Genomic DNA, 15,732 nt, shown 5'->3' with positions numbered 1-15,732 from the left:
AGCGACGATTCATAAGCTCAGCCAACTCATTGCGACATGTTAGTATGTGTCACGACATCAACCCCGCAAAGAGCGAGATGAAGTTCGATTCCTTAGGGCTTCGTTGAGATCAGAAAATCAACATTCTCATACTCTTTGATTTCCAATATTAAATTATAGAGAAATCAACTCCATTGAAGAGAGTATTTTTCTTCCAAAGCTCAAGGTTTGTTCCTATACTAGATGTCATCTGAAAAGCACAATATAACCACGGAGATGTCTGTATTCTTCCAAGCTGAAACGGACGCCAAAACGCTCGCAATAAAGTCATTTGTTGCTCACCTTTGATGATTTCTTTATAAAGAAGAGGTACATGGAAATGCTCAACACTGGCAAAACCGCGTTCGCACTTAAGACCCCTTGCATATCTCCACCCAATGATGAGCTGCGGTGTCCGCACCACGCGCCAACACAAACCGCGGAAATAGCGTCTGAGCCTAAATTATTCTTTCCTCTCGTACTATATCATCAACATGGCTAAAAGTCAGGAGCCGAGTCATTCGACTCAGGCACCCATCACCGATGTTTCTGATGAAGATGCTCCCAAATCCAGCTCCCCAGTGAACGAGTCGCATATCTTGCAAGGGCGCCAGATCGGCGTCTTTGGCGCTGTTTCGCTGATTGTCAATAAAATAGTTGGAGCTGGGTACTATTTGCGCCGTCTAAGCTGTTTTACGGCTACTGACATCAACCAGAATATTTTCCACGCCTTCTTCTATATTCCGACTGAGCGGTAGCCCAGGGATGTCCCTCATCCTTTGGGTGCTAGCAGGTGTAATCTCAACATGCGGGGCGATGGTCATGCTGGAATTCGGCTCTATCATCCCTAGATCCGGGGGGATGAAGGTCTACCTGGAGCGATCCTTCTCGCCGAAACTGTTGGTTACATGCACATATCTATTCTACTGTGTTTTTCTCCGTTAGTATCCCTCGATTCATCTATCATATGCCTCTAACAAAACGAAGAGGTATCCTCGGGTAATGCCATAACTTGCGCATCATACCTCCTCAAAGCTACGGGCGTTGAATCAACAACATGGAAGCTTCGGGGTCTAGCAGTTGCCGCCGTGTCTTTTGCGGTGGGAATTCATATCGTTGTTCCGCGCGTTGGTCGAGGCTTGCAGGATGCGATGAGCGCAGTGAAGTTATTCATCCTCTTTTTCATTGTCTGCACTGGCTTTGCAGCACTCGGGGGGCACCTGAATATTCCCAATCCGCATAATTTCGATCTCTCTACATCGTTCCAGGGAACATCAAATAATGGCTATAACATCGGGATGGCCCTTTTAGATGCGATCTTCTCGTTTCAGGGATACGATAATATGAACATGGTACGTCCATTTACATTTCAGAGACAAGAGAATTAGCTGATGTGATGAATAGGTTCTTTCTGAAGTGAAGAATCCTCAACGAACTCTTCGGATTGCTTTGCCGACAGCTATGGCCAGCATAACTGTTCTCTATGTGCTAGCAAACGTTGCTTATGTAGGTCTCCCCTTGCAGCATTATTCGCATGTCTAACTCTACTCCAGTTTGCTGGCGTATCAAGAGAAGAATTCCGAGATTCAGAACTCACAATTGCCGCATCGCTCTTCAAGAACGTTTTCGGCGAGACGGCCGGCGCAAAAGCTCTCCCGGCATTAGTTGCAATCTCGGCCGTAGGCCATCTTCTCGGGGTTGCATTCACTGTTCGTGAGTATCACCAACCCTACCTCATAGATGGACACTGTAGAGTATTTGCTAATATTCAGTATAGCGCGAGTCATTCAAGAATTAGCCAAAGATGGCATTATGCCGTTCCCAGATATCATCATGCAAAATCGTCCCTTCCGAACTCCAATCTGGGCGCTATTCATCCATTTAGGAATGACGGTTCTTTTCATCTGTGGTCCTCCAGCGGGAGACGCATTTGAATTTGTTGTCAGTCTGAATTCCTATCCGACGGTGTTGCTTCTTACTGCTGTCACCATTGGATTGATTAAACTGCGAATGACAAAAGATGAGAATTTACAGTCCACTTTTACTGTTCCGTGGTCTGTTCTTGCCTTCTACATGATTGGAAACATTGTAAGTAGCAGTTTCATCTTTCATTAATGGACGCCACATATTAACTCGAATTATAGTTCCTCCTCGTCATGCCTTTCGTCCCACCACCGAATGGCAAGGGAAGTACCAGCCTCCCCTACTGGCTGTCGACGGTTGTTTCCTTGGCTATTCTGGCGCTGGGTATTATTTATTATCTTGTTCGCTTTGTTTTGTTACCCTGGATCTTCGGATATGAGCTTCAGTCGGTTATTGTTGATCTTAGCGACGGATCTCAAGTATCAAGGTATCAAATCGTAAGGACATGGGCTGCATGCCCAGTTCAGAATTAAGCAATACGATATCTTAGAAGACTTCATAGTATAATTATATTGAGAAGCACGGCTTACGCACTGTAAGCCGCATAGACCAACAAATCCAGTATCGTTATGAATTTTTCAAAACACCAATAAAGTGGTATAGACACAATTATCTCGAGCCAACATGCTCAACAGTAACAGAACCAGGCTTCTCACCTCCATCATTGTTGGTTTGGAGTCCCTTTTGGTGCGCCAGCACCTCTTCGCCTTGAGCAACGTGGTTAGCACCACCGAACAAGGTGTCGATCTCCTCAAGTGGAACCTGCTTAGTCTCCGGGATGAAGAAGAAGACGAAGATGGCGAGGAGGAAGTTGATTCCCGCGAACATGTAAAAGGCGAAGAAGCCTTCGTTGTCGAGGAAGATGGGGAAGAATTGCTGGACGATGGCGTTGGCGACATTTTGGGTCTGCGAAGCCATTCCGACGGCTTGGGCGCGGACGTTCATCGAGAAGATTTCGGATGTCCAAATCCAAACAGTTGCGCCCCAAGATGGTTTGTCTGTGAGAAGGTCTTAGTATTGTTTCTTTGGGAATGATGCGATCGAGTGATGGGGTCAACTTACAGAAGAAGATGAATAGGAATAGGAGGAACACAATCGATATACCGACAGGTTCTGATTTAGCTCCACTGGCAAGAGAAGGCGTTTCGGTTTCGACAGCAGAGACGATAATCATGCAAAGACCCATGCCGATACCACCGACAATCAGAAGGAACTTTCGGCCAAATCGATCGACAATCCACACAGCGTTCAGAGTAAAGAGAATTCCAAATGTAGCGTTCAATGCGTTGATGAGAGCAATCTGGCTGCTGCTGGTGAACACTTTCTGGTAAATCTTGGTGGAGTACGAGTTGAGCGAGCCTTGTCCGGTAATTTGTTGACCGGCGTTGAGGATCAATGCCAGGCCCATACGTTTGCGGAGAGACTTGTCCTTCCAGAGAGCGGAGTAGTTGCCAGAGATGGCTTCCTTCTCGTATTCAATGGCCTCACGAATCTCCAGAAGCTCTTGCTCGACTTCTTCCTCAGTATCACGAACCTTCTGGAGAGCGGCGCGAGCCTTGTCGATCTGGTTTCCTCGTTTAACGTACCTATGAATGATCAGTACTAGAAATTGATGAGAGAATATCTGCACTTGAAACTTACCAACGGGGACTGCCAGGGATAGTAGGAAGGAGAATGAGAATGAGCACTGGAACAAGGATCTGGAAAATAACGACCAGCTTCCAGTCCCACTCGCCCAGAGCAGCAGTGTGCTTGGTGCAACCGAAGTTGATCCAGAAGCAGAGGAATGATCCAACAGAGTAGAACATCTGCCAGAAGGTCATGATCTTACCACGGATCTCGGACGGTGCCAGTTCACCAATGTAGATAGGACCAGCGGCTGGAAAGGGCTCGCCGTTAGCTCATGCATAACGTACCAAGGAATGGAAGAAAAAGAAATACTCACTTAAAGCGATACCCTGACCAACACCAATGATGCATCGACCTGCCAGGAAGAGGGCAATGTTGTGTCGAGGACTGAAAGTTTGCATGAATGTGGCGATAATAACCAGCCCACAACCAATTCCCATACCAACCTTGCGGCCCAAGAAATCGGCACAGGGGCCGCCCAGGAAGAAACCACCGAAAATGGCGCCGACCGTGTATGCTGTATTAATAGAGCCAATTGTGTTTGCGTTTGGATTGTTCATCCATGCTACCCAGTTCTTGGATCCTTGGACGGAGTTGAAGACAGACGCATCGTAACCGTAAAGCACCATGCATGATGCAGCAACGAGAGAGATGTACCTGTAGCCTGTGTTAGATGTTTGCTCATCAAATCAATGGCGCGGTACGAACCAATTGAAGGCTCTCTTGCGGGTCATTAAGACACCCATCCTGGCGGTTGTGGGTAGGACACTGAAGGAATAGGATGAAATTAAGAATAGAGGTGAGGTATGTAGTTGAGACCAAATGAAAAACACCACACTCCGGTCGTACCTAGTAAGTCGTGACCCTCGAGTGAAGTGAGAAAGCAACTAACAATATGGAAGTCTAGGGGGGGGTAGGGAATGGGCCTAGATATAAAAGAAATGCTTAGGGTATTGGGGGGCAAAACCATCCCAGTCCATGTGAGACGAAAAAGCCATGGCGCAAGTCAGACTATCCCCAGAATTCACAACCCCAGACACGCTAAGAGCCATTTGGGCTTTTGATAACGGGGAAGCTGTTCTCCAGGATCGCTGAGTGGTGGGGTATCTGGAGTCGAACCGCACATGGCAGAGTGTATTCCAGCCCTGATCCATTTTCGATTGGCTTGAAGCTCTCGAGATGAACTAGTACAGACCTGGGGTAATGCTAATCTGGGGTTCGAGGATATTTTTCGTGGTTGTTCCGGCGAGATGAATAGTTCGGATTTCCACGAATCGGCGGTCTGGAGGACGGAGGCTTGGGAGAAAGTCGACTCCACCAATAGGGTAAAATTGTCATTAAAGCTAGGATAAAAGAATGAAGGATCCAATGCCAATACCAAAAAAAAAGTAAGAGATTATAAGCGAAGCTTGGCTTCGGAGTGATTTGGTTCCATCCCATGACTAGATTCCGTTAGGGCTGACATGCAGTTCTTTATGGCCATGTGACTGCCACTCACCGTTTTCTGTTTTGGGTATGGAATGAGTTATTGTTTGTTTAAAAGGTCTTATTTATAATATCATTTACTGAATATCTTTGAATGAGCATCTTGTGCTGTCGGATTTATCTTTTATATCTGAAAATCGGGGAATCACAGATCTCAGACAGATATAGATCCAGCGATACCTGAACAACACGAAATACTCGAGGACTTGATGTGCTTGTCTTGAAACATATAAGCTAACCTTAATGTATCATTGTAGCAGAAGATGATGGCCACAACATCGGCAACGGTCATCTCTAATGAAACTTCCTGGTAGTTAGTTGATAAGAGTACTACCAATAATACTAATTCGAGCACTTTTAGCACTTGGAAATGAGTCTTGAAAAAGAGAAAAATCGGGTGGCAAAGGAGTGAAAATTGAAAGGTAAAAATTAATGCAAAAGACGAGCTAGCATAGGCATGATGATCTACTAGCGTTGATAAGTGTAAGTGTTAAGGAAAATATTCTACCCAAATACTTCAGATTGAACTATGTTTGTTCGGCTGTAAGAGTTCGGCTGTAAGAGTATGAAAGAATTTACTGTGCATTCACAAGGGACAGAAGGCCCTAGAGTGAGAAATGCTAGGGGAGTATGCATACAGTAGGTAGGTGCCTTGGGGTCGGATAGATAAAAAAGTTCCCTAGTACATCGTTTAGTTACACCATAATGTGTATAAAGTATCCCCAGGCCCTCTCATTATATATTGCTAAATTATATATAAATTGAACGTGAGAGATGGCCAAAGATCTTGATCTCTCGAACAATGCGTGGATAATATCATCCTTTTACCCCCGGCAGTGGCCATAAAGATTTGCTGAAAGTGCCTAAGAAGCTTCCGATATATTTTATAGGTTTAGAGCTGCGAAGTGACTGCAAAAAGTTCCCCCAATGGCACTTTAAATCGACAGTCAGAAAAAGTCGATGTATAGCGCGTGGGGACTAAACGCAAATATTTCCTAACAGTACATTGATCTTTTTAGCTTGGAGGCTCTGGAAGTAAACGGTGATCTTCATTTATGTATTTATTTGTAAAAAATACACAGGACAGTTGCAAATATTTGCTATTTTCGAAAGAAGAAGTTGTGCAAGCAATAAAACAGTATAGCGATCACGTGTGTTCGTGATGCAAGAACGCGCCAGGCAAGTCCCCGCAATGGCAGCGTTATCCCGTAACTCTTTGAGCATGGCGATGGTTTTTCGGCATTGCCACATATAAAAGTCCAAATTTTACCACTGGTTCTCTTCGACCTCGCAAACGCCGAACGTACCGAATTACTATGGCGCCGCGCAAAACAACCAAAAAACAGACGCGATTGGCCTTCGCTTCAACCACTGCGCCTTCTGGCACAGCGAGCCCGGAGCAAAGCAGCCGATACTCAACCCTCCAGTACAGCAACCCAGGATCAGGAGTGTATCGCGCGAAGCCTCACAAAGTCAAGACTGAGACCAAAGTTAAACCGCGAGCCAAGCCCAAGAGACAGTCCCGACTTCCTACGCAAAGTGCACAGGCTGTCTCGAAGTTCAACGAAACACCAAATAGTAAGGATTTAGTCTGTCTTCAGTGTGAGTCTTTTGATACTGACCATATTGCTTCTACAGACGAACCAAACGAATCATCCTCCGACGAAATTTCCTTCTCTGCGCGAAAGCAAGTCACGCACCCTAGCGTACAGGTAGTGCTCAATAACTGTAAAAAAAATCCGGACAAACCCCAGAGCTTGAAGAAATCAGGCCGAGGATTGCGTTCTTCGGGAGAACAGTCTAGTTCCCGCCAGAAGCGCAAGCGCAAGGCGACAAGCTCCCCGATTGTGCTGAGCGACTCCGGCGAGCCTCTGAACACTCAGAAGCGCAGACGTGGCCAGGAAGAAAGCACTCCGGTAAAGGCAGAACAAGAAGAAGAAGACGATGATTCGGACTTGCCGGTTCGGTCTTCAGCTGTGAAGAGACTTAGGCGTGGCCAGACGCAAAGCACCCCGGTCAAGGCTTCCCAGGATGATGATGATGATGATGACGACTCCGACGTACCAATTCGTTCTTCCGCTGTGAAGAGACTCCGGCGTGGCCAAGTGCAAATATTGCCTAGTGAAAACAGTGAAGAAGATGACACCGATGAGTCGGTTCAATCCTCGCCCGCGAAAAGGCTCAGACGTGGACAAGACATGACCCTTCCTCAGTCACCACGAACTCCACGCAACATATCGAACCAGGCTAGACTTGACCTTGCAGAAGATTTAGATGACCTTCAAGATTCAGGTATGAGCTGACTAGTGTAAATGTTTGCTTGAACTATGCTAATACCAGACATGTATAGTTGTTCGAAAGAGCCGCACTCGTGGTAATATTGCGGGATCTGCTCGAAACAGCAGACTGAAGAATCTCGAAATCCTCCGGCGCCGACGGGCCGGTCTGAAAGAAGAGCAAAGCGAGGACGAATCTGAAGAAGAATCCGATTCAGAAATTCAAGAGATTGACCAAAATGGAACGAAGATCAGTCCTTCGACCCATAACCATAGCTGGAAACAACACGAGGAGGCAGATAGCGACGTGGAGTCTGTCATTGCTGCCAACGAAGATCTAGACCGCTATGAAGACGACTTCGTCCTGGAAGACGAGCCAAACGACCTCGGCGTCCCCACTGAGGCCATTCCCCTCGAATTCACCCGACACGCATACAAACAACCCAAAGACTACTTCCGCGATGTAGTATACTGGATGGTCCAGAACAAACTCAACCCGGCGTTCCCCCGCTCAGACCCGATGTTCAACATGGCATTCGCGAAACTGGAAGACGAAGTCAAGGGTCGATCTGGCTCTCAGCTTATTTCTTCAGTCTGGACTCCCGAATTCATCTATGCCATTCAAGCTCGCCCGTCTATGGAAATCACTGCGTTCCCCACGGAAGAGGATCATCCATGTGATGCGTGCAGGCGTTCCGGCCATCCTGCCTCCTTCGATCTGAAGCCGTACGACAAAGCATATTCCCTGGAGACACTGGAACCTCTGAAAGATGACAGTGAAGACAGTGAAGATCAGTCTAAAGATGATGACAGCAGTCTGGATGATGGCAAGGAACGAGACCGAGATGGCCACATAATTCCACCAGAGGGCAAGCACTTCTACCTAGGAAGGTAAGCGTTGACAGCATCGAACGAAATCATTGACAAATCCGAATCTCGCTAACTATTTTCAACAGGACATGCAAGGGTAGAGCTGTGCTGGCACATACCCTCATCCACTGGCGCTACCACCTTAATGTATGGGTCATCAGTTACCTCGAGGACATTGGCCACATGCATGATGATGAAATCCTTCGACGGAACAACATGAGCACCAAGAAGAAGACGCGCAATGCGAATGATGTTCTCGATCAAATGGTTGCCGGTGGAATAGTTGATGGGCTCTGGCGCGATTTCCACATCAATCTCCGGTCCGCTCGTGAAAAGGAGGTTTGTTCTGGTTCTGTTCCTTATAAATGACTGTTTACTGATTTGGGTTGTAGTCAATTTTCGTTTGAGATGGCTTCCATCGCCTCTATCTCATGGGTTTACGGTTCTACGGCTTTGCTGTTCTACGCTACATGGGTTTCGAATATTATGGCATTTATATGCCCCAATGTTGCCGGTTGCTGACCCCGACTCATTTGCTCATTGCCTTGCTTTGCTCCTCTTTGCATGATTTGCGAAACCAAATCCTCACTCTTATTTTTGGTTTTGTTTAGTTCTTTGCTAGTGATACCCCAAGTTCCTTGCCCTATTCTGCCAGTTTCAGCGTCAGGCCTGACGCTCCAGTGCCCCATTCCCTATTCTGTATGTTCATGGCCCCAGGCTAGCGGCTCCCCTTAACTTTTACTGCACAGGTAGCCACAGTATAGCTGGCTACCTGAAGCATTTATTGTACTTTGACACAGCGGCAAGGTCAATGCTTCAATCGTAATTAGTTATCTACATATCAAGCGATCTTCTACAAACCAGTCCAACCCTTGCTGAACTAGTATGAGCACAATTGCGATATATGCCATGACAAGAAAACCCCTTCATTTTTCATTACTTAGACATGCAGACGAACGGTAGAGAAGAGGAAAAGGTGTATAGAGAAACAAGAAGGAAGATGATTGGGGGTTGTACAAATACATGCATGCATAAGCTGCCGGAGCCAAAATGTCAAAAGGCATGAGAGATGCGAGATAGAAAAAGTCAAAAAACGGGGTATGACACAAGGTCCGAACAAAGCGCCCTGCGACAGAATGAGAGATAGGAGGCATATGTCTTTGATCGCCTTTCCTGATTCCCGTCGGTTGAGGTTGGCCGGTTCGGAATTTACTCTCGCAGTGTATGTACGCAGGTTTCCCGCCGCCCCTGAAAGTTGCTGGCTGTCAACTTTTCATGTGGGAGATCGGTCGCACGGTTTGCAGACAGTTCCCCTGTTTTCCATGGTATTAATTTACAGAGTGGGTTGAGCCTCCTTCTCGAGCTCGGTGCCGGGGGTGAGCATCTATTTCAACTCAAGTTAGCAACCATGTGAAAGAACATACAACAGAGGGTAGAGTTGAAAGATATTTTTGTTCCAGGAGCCAATTGCACGTGTCATTTGCGCAGATGACACGAATCGAAACCCGTAGTCATCAGGCCAATTACAGACAATGATCACGGATATATTCAGGAAGGAGAAAGAAAAATAAATGTGTACACATACCTCGTTAGCACCCTTGATCATACCCTGCTCACGCTCCATCTGGATGTACTGCTCCTCCTCAGCGTAAGCAAGAGCGAAAGGAACACCGAGCAAGAAAGCGCTGGTGCTGATAACCCAGAGAGCCTTTCCAGAGAAAGACAAGCTAGCCTTGGTGAGGGATGTGACGGAAGAAACGGAGTTGGTGAAGGTGCGGCGGGCGGAGGGGGGGATCATGTCTTTCAGGGCAGCGACACGCTCGTACAGGGACTCGGCATCGAGCTCGAGGTCCTCATCATTGGAGATCTCGGAGTCTATTGGTCATTGAAGATCTTGTTAGATACGTGTTCATGATAATTCGCGATGAATGTGTTCGTTTCCCGGGAACATGTTGGGTCGCGTGTTTGGAAGACTTCGAGACAGGGATATTGTGATTGGTCATGGGGATGATGATCGAGGGGGATGAGAACGGAAGAGGCATCTCGCCGAAATGGGATTGGACAAATTGTAGATGACAATGGCGCCGTGCAAGTTTTCCGGGGTAGAAAGTATGGGCGTGAATCCGGGATACTAACCAGTGTCTGAGTAGTCCTCGTCATCGTCGGAGACCAGGAGAGCATCATCCTTGGTGGTGGAGGGCTTCTCGGAGAAGTGCTCGTCTTCGACCTCAGTAAGCTTGACCATTTTGGGCGGTATTGGATAGTAATAACGGAGGGGATCGAGTTGAAGGTGATGGTTGATGATGGAAAGTCGCTCTGCGAATCGCTCCGACTTTTTTGCCGAAAAGCGGCGAAGAGCTTGGACCCACCTACGATGTCATCTTCGTGTTTACTTGACTTGGACTGTCTATCAAGTTAAGAGAGGTGTATTCTACAATGATATTCTGGCCATTTTCTATAATTACAGATCATCCTCTGGATGCGACTTCTTACATGACCTATTATATCCGACTACACGGCTTCGAGGCATCGTTGAACTGATTACCTCCGGCCAAGCTGCCACCGGGCAATGCGGTCCTGGATCTCTTCCCAGGGGAAAGAACGCAGCTTGTAACCCTCCAACTCGCCTTCCTGCAGCACAACAGTGGGTTTGCCAGTACCCTTGCCATTGTTGTGAATCTGGCCACCAAAGACCTGGCGAGCCACACGGCGCAGATCTTCAATGGTGAGAGCATCGATCTGCTCGCACATCTCGCGAATGCTGACTTTGTGACCGTGAACCTGCACCTGGCGACCGAGATCCTCCAGCTCGACCATCCGAGACTCAAGGTTCATCAGCAGAGACGAGCGAAGCTGGTTCTTTGCACGGTTGACTTCCTGTGCCTGGAGGGCGGTGTATCCAGTGTCCAAAGTCAAGGACTGGAGCTCACGGCACATGACCTCCAGCATCTGGTTTGTGCGGGTGGGACTGCAAGAAGCAGAGATTCCGAAGATTCCGCTATCAGTGTAGCTGTGGTTGAAAGCAATGCAGCTCTCGACCCAACCGTGCTGGTTCAGCACGTTTGTATAAAGTCGCGAGTACATGCCCTTTCCGGGTCCACCGGCGGAGAAAGAACCACCACCACCAAGGAGAGTTTGGAGGGTAGCGAGGGCATAGATATCAGGCGAGGAGATGGGGAGGGCCTCGAATGCAAGGTGGAGGTAACTCAATCGAGGGAGCATGGGACTCGCCGGTGGGGGGATTGGGGGAAGAGCAATAAAGCCACCAGTGTAATGAGCAGGCTGTCTAAGGTTAAGAGCAGAAGGCTCAACCAGGGACGAGTGGAGAGGCTCGACAGTAGAATGGTTTGAGGAGGAAAGATGCTTGAGGAAAGGAAGCTTCGACAAGAACGATGATTGTGTGTTTTCGGAGGCAGCCGGGCTGCTGATGGTCGATGAGGGAGTGAACTGAGGAACGGTTGGGACCTGGCCCTCGTGGGCAGCCGCTGGGGAGTCGGAAAGGGAAGTTTCTATTCCAGAGCCTGAGAGCACAGGGCCCTTGGTTTTGCTGGTGTCATTTGCCTTCATGTCCCCGAAGTATTGCTCGGTGAGCTTCACGGCCTCAGCGTGGGGAACTCCAGCAAAAGCGACGACCATGCGGTCAGGGTTGAAGAAGACCTCACGGTAGCGTTCTACTACAGCCTTGTTGATCTCACCTAGTCGCTCCTCGGGACATAGCAGGGGGTTTCCAAGTGTGTTGTTGCTGTACGCGGTCATGTGGACCAACTCCGGCAGGATAAGTTCAGGCTTCGCCCAAATCTCGCCGATCTCGTACTCGGCCACGGCGAGTTGTTGAAGCACTTCTTCCTCGGTAATAAGAGGATCCCGGATGGTTTCTGCTAGCAGACCAATTGTGGTGGGAACTGCCGAGTTGAAGCTAGCAGACTGGTACATGAGCGACTCGCGGGACGAGGCGCACTGGATGTTGCCGCCCAAACCCTCAAGAGTCTCGAGCATATTGTCTGCGCTGCGAGTTTTGGTTGATTTAAATGCTAAACGATCCATGATATGGCTGACACCGCGCAGGCTGGCATCTTCATACCGGGATCCGGCATCGACGTAGACTCCGACACCCGCGAAAGGGCCCGGTAATGATTCCGTGGCGACGCGAACGCCATTGGGGAGTGTGGTGATTTGTTCGAGATCGGCAGGATCCTGCAAAGGAAAGGAAACATTAGTTATCTTGAAGATAGCTCTATGATGCAAAGATTCAGTTACCTTGGACGATTCATGGGCTGTAGAGAAGCTTCTTGACACAGCGCGAGGAGCCCGGGTCAGAGGTTTCGCGGACTCAAGAGCCCGTAATGCGGTGTGGCGCATGGTGTTCAGGTATTTAGAAATGCAACGACCTTTTAAATTGAGATTGCTTGGTACACCTGATAATCCCGGGGGTGTTGTAACTCAGATAGTCGGCAAAGAATCATATGGAGCCTTGATCCGAGAATGCTTAGATAATCGGTTGTATGATGGATGGATCTTCCATCGAATCGATTTTTGTGATATTAATAATAAGTTTGTTCCAGCTAGTCATTTACTTATTACAACCCCGAGGATCGGGTTTCTGTCATTATTTTTGTCTAGACTTCTCTAGGGCTGCCCAGGTGCTGCGGATTGCTTACCAAGACCTGAGGTCTCGAATTTACATGACTCTGAGCCATGATGCCTTCTGCCAACAGCGATAATAGCCCTGGAGAATATAACAATATCGTCAATTTTGGATCTAAACTAACAAGTTCGAATTAGGGATTTTCCGAAACCCAGTTCCGGTACCAATCTAGACAAGAAGCATTCGCAACACTCGCTCCAATCTTAATGTTAAGTCCACACAGAATCTGCTTGACAGCATTTTCAACCTTCTTGCCATTGGATGTCACAGGGATCTCCGGGCAGGCATCAACAACACCAGGGACATGACGGGGACTCAGTTCCTTCCGAATAGTAGCTTGAATGCGAGCAGCAAGGCCCAACGGCATTTCAGACTCGCCCGAAGGAAGACGAACAAACAAAACGACAGTCTCATCAGTATCGATGCCCTCTCTGCGACGACCAATGCACAGCGAGTCTTCAACCTCGTCGGCAAAATGCTTGAGGAGAATGTTGTAGATCTCAGCACTGCCAAATCGGACACCGGAAGGCTTTAGGACGCCGTCACTGCGGCCTAGCATCACCACACCACCAGTTTGGGGGTTCAAGCGCACGTAGTCACCGTGGTGCCAGACCTTGGGTCCAAAGACATCGAAGTAGCTCTTTCGATACTTCTCCGAGCCTACCGATCCGGGTGGCCAGAACATGACCGGTTGCGCAGGGAAGGGAGTAACGCAAACGAGATCACCAGGTTCACCGGTTGCACTAATGTCTCTCCCTGCGTAGTCGAAAACTGAAATATCCATGCCCAAAGAACGGCACTGGATCTCTCCTTTGTAGACAGGGAGAATGGGACATCCAGAGGCGAACAGAGAAAGGATATCAGTGCCACCGGTGATGGAGCCAAGCATGATATCGTGATGGATAGAAGAATAGATATACTCGAAAGTTGATGGTGCCAATGGGGAGCCGGTACTGAAAATGGCTCTCAATGATTCGAGCGAGACTGGTCGATGAGCGTGCTTGCGTGGGTTCAAAGCAGCCTGCTCAAGTAGAGAGAGGTATTTGGCAGATGTGCCAAAGTGTGAGATCTGAAGCTCCTCAATCAGTCGAGGCATTGCCATTTCTCCTTTTCCGCCTTCAACATCAAATGGCCGGAATGGTGAGCCATCGTAAAGAACGATTGTCGCACCACTTGCTAATCCGGAAACTAGCCAATGCCACATCATCCAAGTGGTTGTTGTGAAATAGAAGAGGCGATCACCAGGGCGAATATCGCAGTGGAGAAGATGCTCCTTTTTGTGCTGTAGCAATGTTCCCAAAGACCCATGAACAATCGGCTTGGGGGCACCAGTGGTACCAGATGAGTACAGGATATAGACGGGATGCTCTGGTTTCAAACTTGCAAACTCCAAGGGCGCTTGTGGGTTTTGCACATTCGCAGTGAAGTCACCATACACCATTGACTTCCCATTGACAGGCTTTAGGTCATTCAGATTGATCTCTAATTCCGGAGCAGTCACTAGAAGCACCAATAGCTCTAGGTCCGGCAGCTCGGAAACAATCTCCCACACCTTGGCGTGAGAGCCATGCACCTTACCATTATAGAGAGAGCCATTGTCGGCAAACAGAATCTTGGGCTGAATCTGCTTCAAGCGCTCGAGAACTGCATGTACGCCGGTGTCTGGAGACACGCCAGTCCAATAGGCACCAATCGAGGCTGCGGCCAACATAGCCACCACCGTGTGGACATGGTTGCCTACAAAGCCGGCCACACGATCCCCAGTCACAATTCCTGCTTCTTTCAACGCGTTGGCACATAGACGAACTCGCTCTCGCAGGTCTTTCCACGTGATGAACTCGCGGGCCGCCTCGGTGGCACCAATGACTGCCACGGAATTTTCATCCGGCGCACAAGCTGGATAGAGAAGATTCTCGGTAAAATTCAGAGTGCTACCCTCGAAGAATGAAGGTCTAGGGAATAACACGTCTTTTGTGTCTAGTACCTATGGAGAGTGTTAGTATTTTGACATGGCAGGAAGACCCGTAGCTGCAGGGTTCTATGTAGATATCACTAACTTTGTCATACGGCTGATGGGCAATGATTTTCGTATAACGCCAAATCTCTTCCCAGAAGTGAGCAGGTTCAGAGACACTCCAGTCCCAGAGGGAGTGGTAATCCATGAGGGACAAGCCATGCTTCTTGTTGACTTTGGTCATAAAGTCATAGATCAGAGTTGACTCTGGAGCAGAGGGTCGCCAAAGCTCTTTGGTCTCCGGGTCAAGGCTCTCAATATGAGGCATGATTGCAATAGCTGTACGTTCTAGTTGGAACAGCCCACAATGTGAGATCAAGGGAGGAATTGAGAATCCCAGTAGATTTAACAGCGAGGTTCAATCAGTCTTGGATGCTGTGCAACAATTACCCAGTGGTACATGTAAGATTCAATTCAATTTGAAGCTTGTGATAGGCTTAACAATGCAGCTCCGAGTTACGTGCAGATGCCCCAACAGGGGAGGCGGATATAGTCGGGTATTGAGCTGCCGACCTCCGCGGCACTTTATCCGCACCAGAACCACTATGAATAGGAGACATTCGCCTTCTTTTCCTGCCTACTCTGGTTTCCTGGCCATTGGGATTGATATGTCACATTCTAGGGTGACAAGTGACAGTGACACTGGAAGCCTCAGGTGTCTACAACGCTTTTGTCATGTACGTCATCACTAGAAGTATCCGTTGAAAATTGGAAAAGGCCAATATCAACGATGAAATGGGTATAGTCTACTCCTCCTCTCAACTAACGATTTAAGCTATATTTCTACAGCCATAACCAGGCCATTTGACGGCCAGTATCAAGTCAGGGGAAAAGCCTCGGAGCCGAAAAACTTAGTGTGAAAAATTGCACTT

General features: G+C 48.1%; 6 protein-coding genes across 6 annotated transcripts; 2 read left to right on the top strand and 4 right to left on the bottom strand.

The window, feature by feature from the left end:
* Positions 1 to 512: 512 nt before the first annotated feature.
* Positions 513 to 2,378, top strand: N7511_003288 (uncharacterized protein; the record flags this gene model as incomplete). The annotated part of the gene is made up of 7 exons (XM_057125713.1): positions 513 to 685; positions 735 to 958; positions 1,006 to 1,370; positions 1,423 to 1,524; positions 1,572 to 1,731; positions 1,796 to 2,106; positions 2,163 to 2,378. Coding segments are annotated over 7 exons (1,551 nt in total), but the record flags the coding sequence as incomplete, so codon positions are not given.
* A 172-nt stretch (positions 2,379 to 2,550) lies between these two features.
* On the bottom strand, positions 2,551 to 4,316 carry N7511_003287 (putative MFS sugar transporter; the record flags this gene model as incomplete). Its single annotated transcript, XM_057125712.1, has 5 exons — positions 2,551 to 2,939; positions 3,004 to 3,527; positions 3,583 to 3,820; positions 3,887 to 4,227; positions 4,279 to 4,316. 5 exons carry the CDS (start codon positions 4,314 to 4,316, stop codon positions 2,551 to 2,553), a joined length of 1,530 nt encoding a protein of 509 aa, XP_056987871.1.
* A 2,055-nt stretch (positions 4,317 to 6,371) lies between these two features.
* Positions 6,372 to 8,608, top strand: N7511_003286 (uncharacterized protein; the record flags this gene model as incomplete). The annotated part of the gene is made up of 5 exons (XM_057125711.1): positions 6,372 to 6,633; positions 6,694 to 7,347; positions 7,406 to 8,222; positions 8,288 to 8,540; positions 8,594 to 8,608. 5 exons carry the CDS (start codon positions 6,372 to 6,374, stop codon positions 8,606 to 8,608), a joined length of 2,001 nt encoding a protein of 666 aa, XP_056987870.1.
* A 926-nt stretch (positions 8,609 to 9,534) lies between these two features.
* N7511_003285 (mitochondrial import receptor subunit TOM22) lies at positions 9,535 to 10,446 on the bottom strand (the record flags this gene model as incomplete). Its single annotated transcript, XM_057125710.1, has 3 exons — positions 9,535 to 9,585; positions 9,787 to 10,076; positions 10,338 to 10,446. 3 exons carry the CDS (start codon positions 10,444 to 10,446, stop codon positions 9,535 to 9,537), a joined length of 450 nt encoding a protein of 149 aa, XP_056987869.1.
* Positions 10,447 to 10,742: 296 nt separating this feature from the next.
* Positions 10,743 to 12,560, bottom strand: N7511_003284 (mitochondrial-processing protease subunit alpha; the record flags this gene model as incomplete). The annotated part of the gene is made up of 1 exon (XM_057125709.1): positions 10,743 to 12,560. One exon carries the CDS (start codon positions 12,558 to 12,560, stop codon positions 10,743 to 10,745), a length of 1,818 nt encoding a protein of 605 aa, XP_056987868.1.
* Positions 12,561 to 12,979: 419 nt separating this feature from the next.
* On the bottom strand, positions 12,980 to 15,128 carry N7511_003283 (uncharacterized protein; the record flags this gene model as incomplete). Its single annotated transcript, XM_057125708.1, has 2 exons — positions 12,980 to 14,830; positions 14,904 to 15,128. The coding sequence occupies 2 exons, from the start codon at positions 15,126 to 15,128 to the stop codon at positions 12,980 to 12,982; spliced, it is 2,076 nt and encodes a 691-aa protein (XP_056987867.1).
* Between the last annotated feature and the right edge of the window lie 604 nt (positions 15,129 to 15,732).

The sequence above is a fragment of the Penicillium nucicola genome (assembly GCF_028828085.1).
Source record: "Penicillium nucicola strain IBT 29836 chromosome Unknown utg000002l, whole genome shotgun sequence".
NCBI lineage: Eukaryota > Fungi > Ascomycota > Eurotiomycetes > Eurotiales > Aspergillaceae > Penicillium > Penicillium nucicola.
This window is presented reverse-complemented; position numbering and strand designations above follow the sequence as displayed.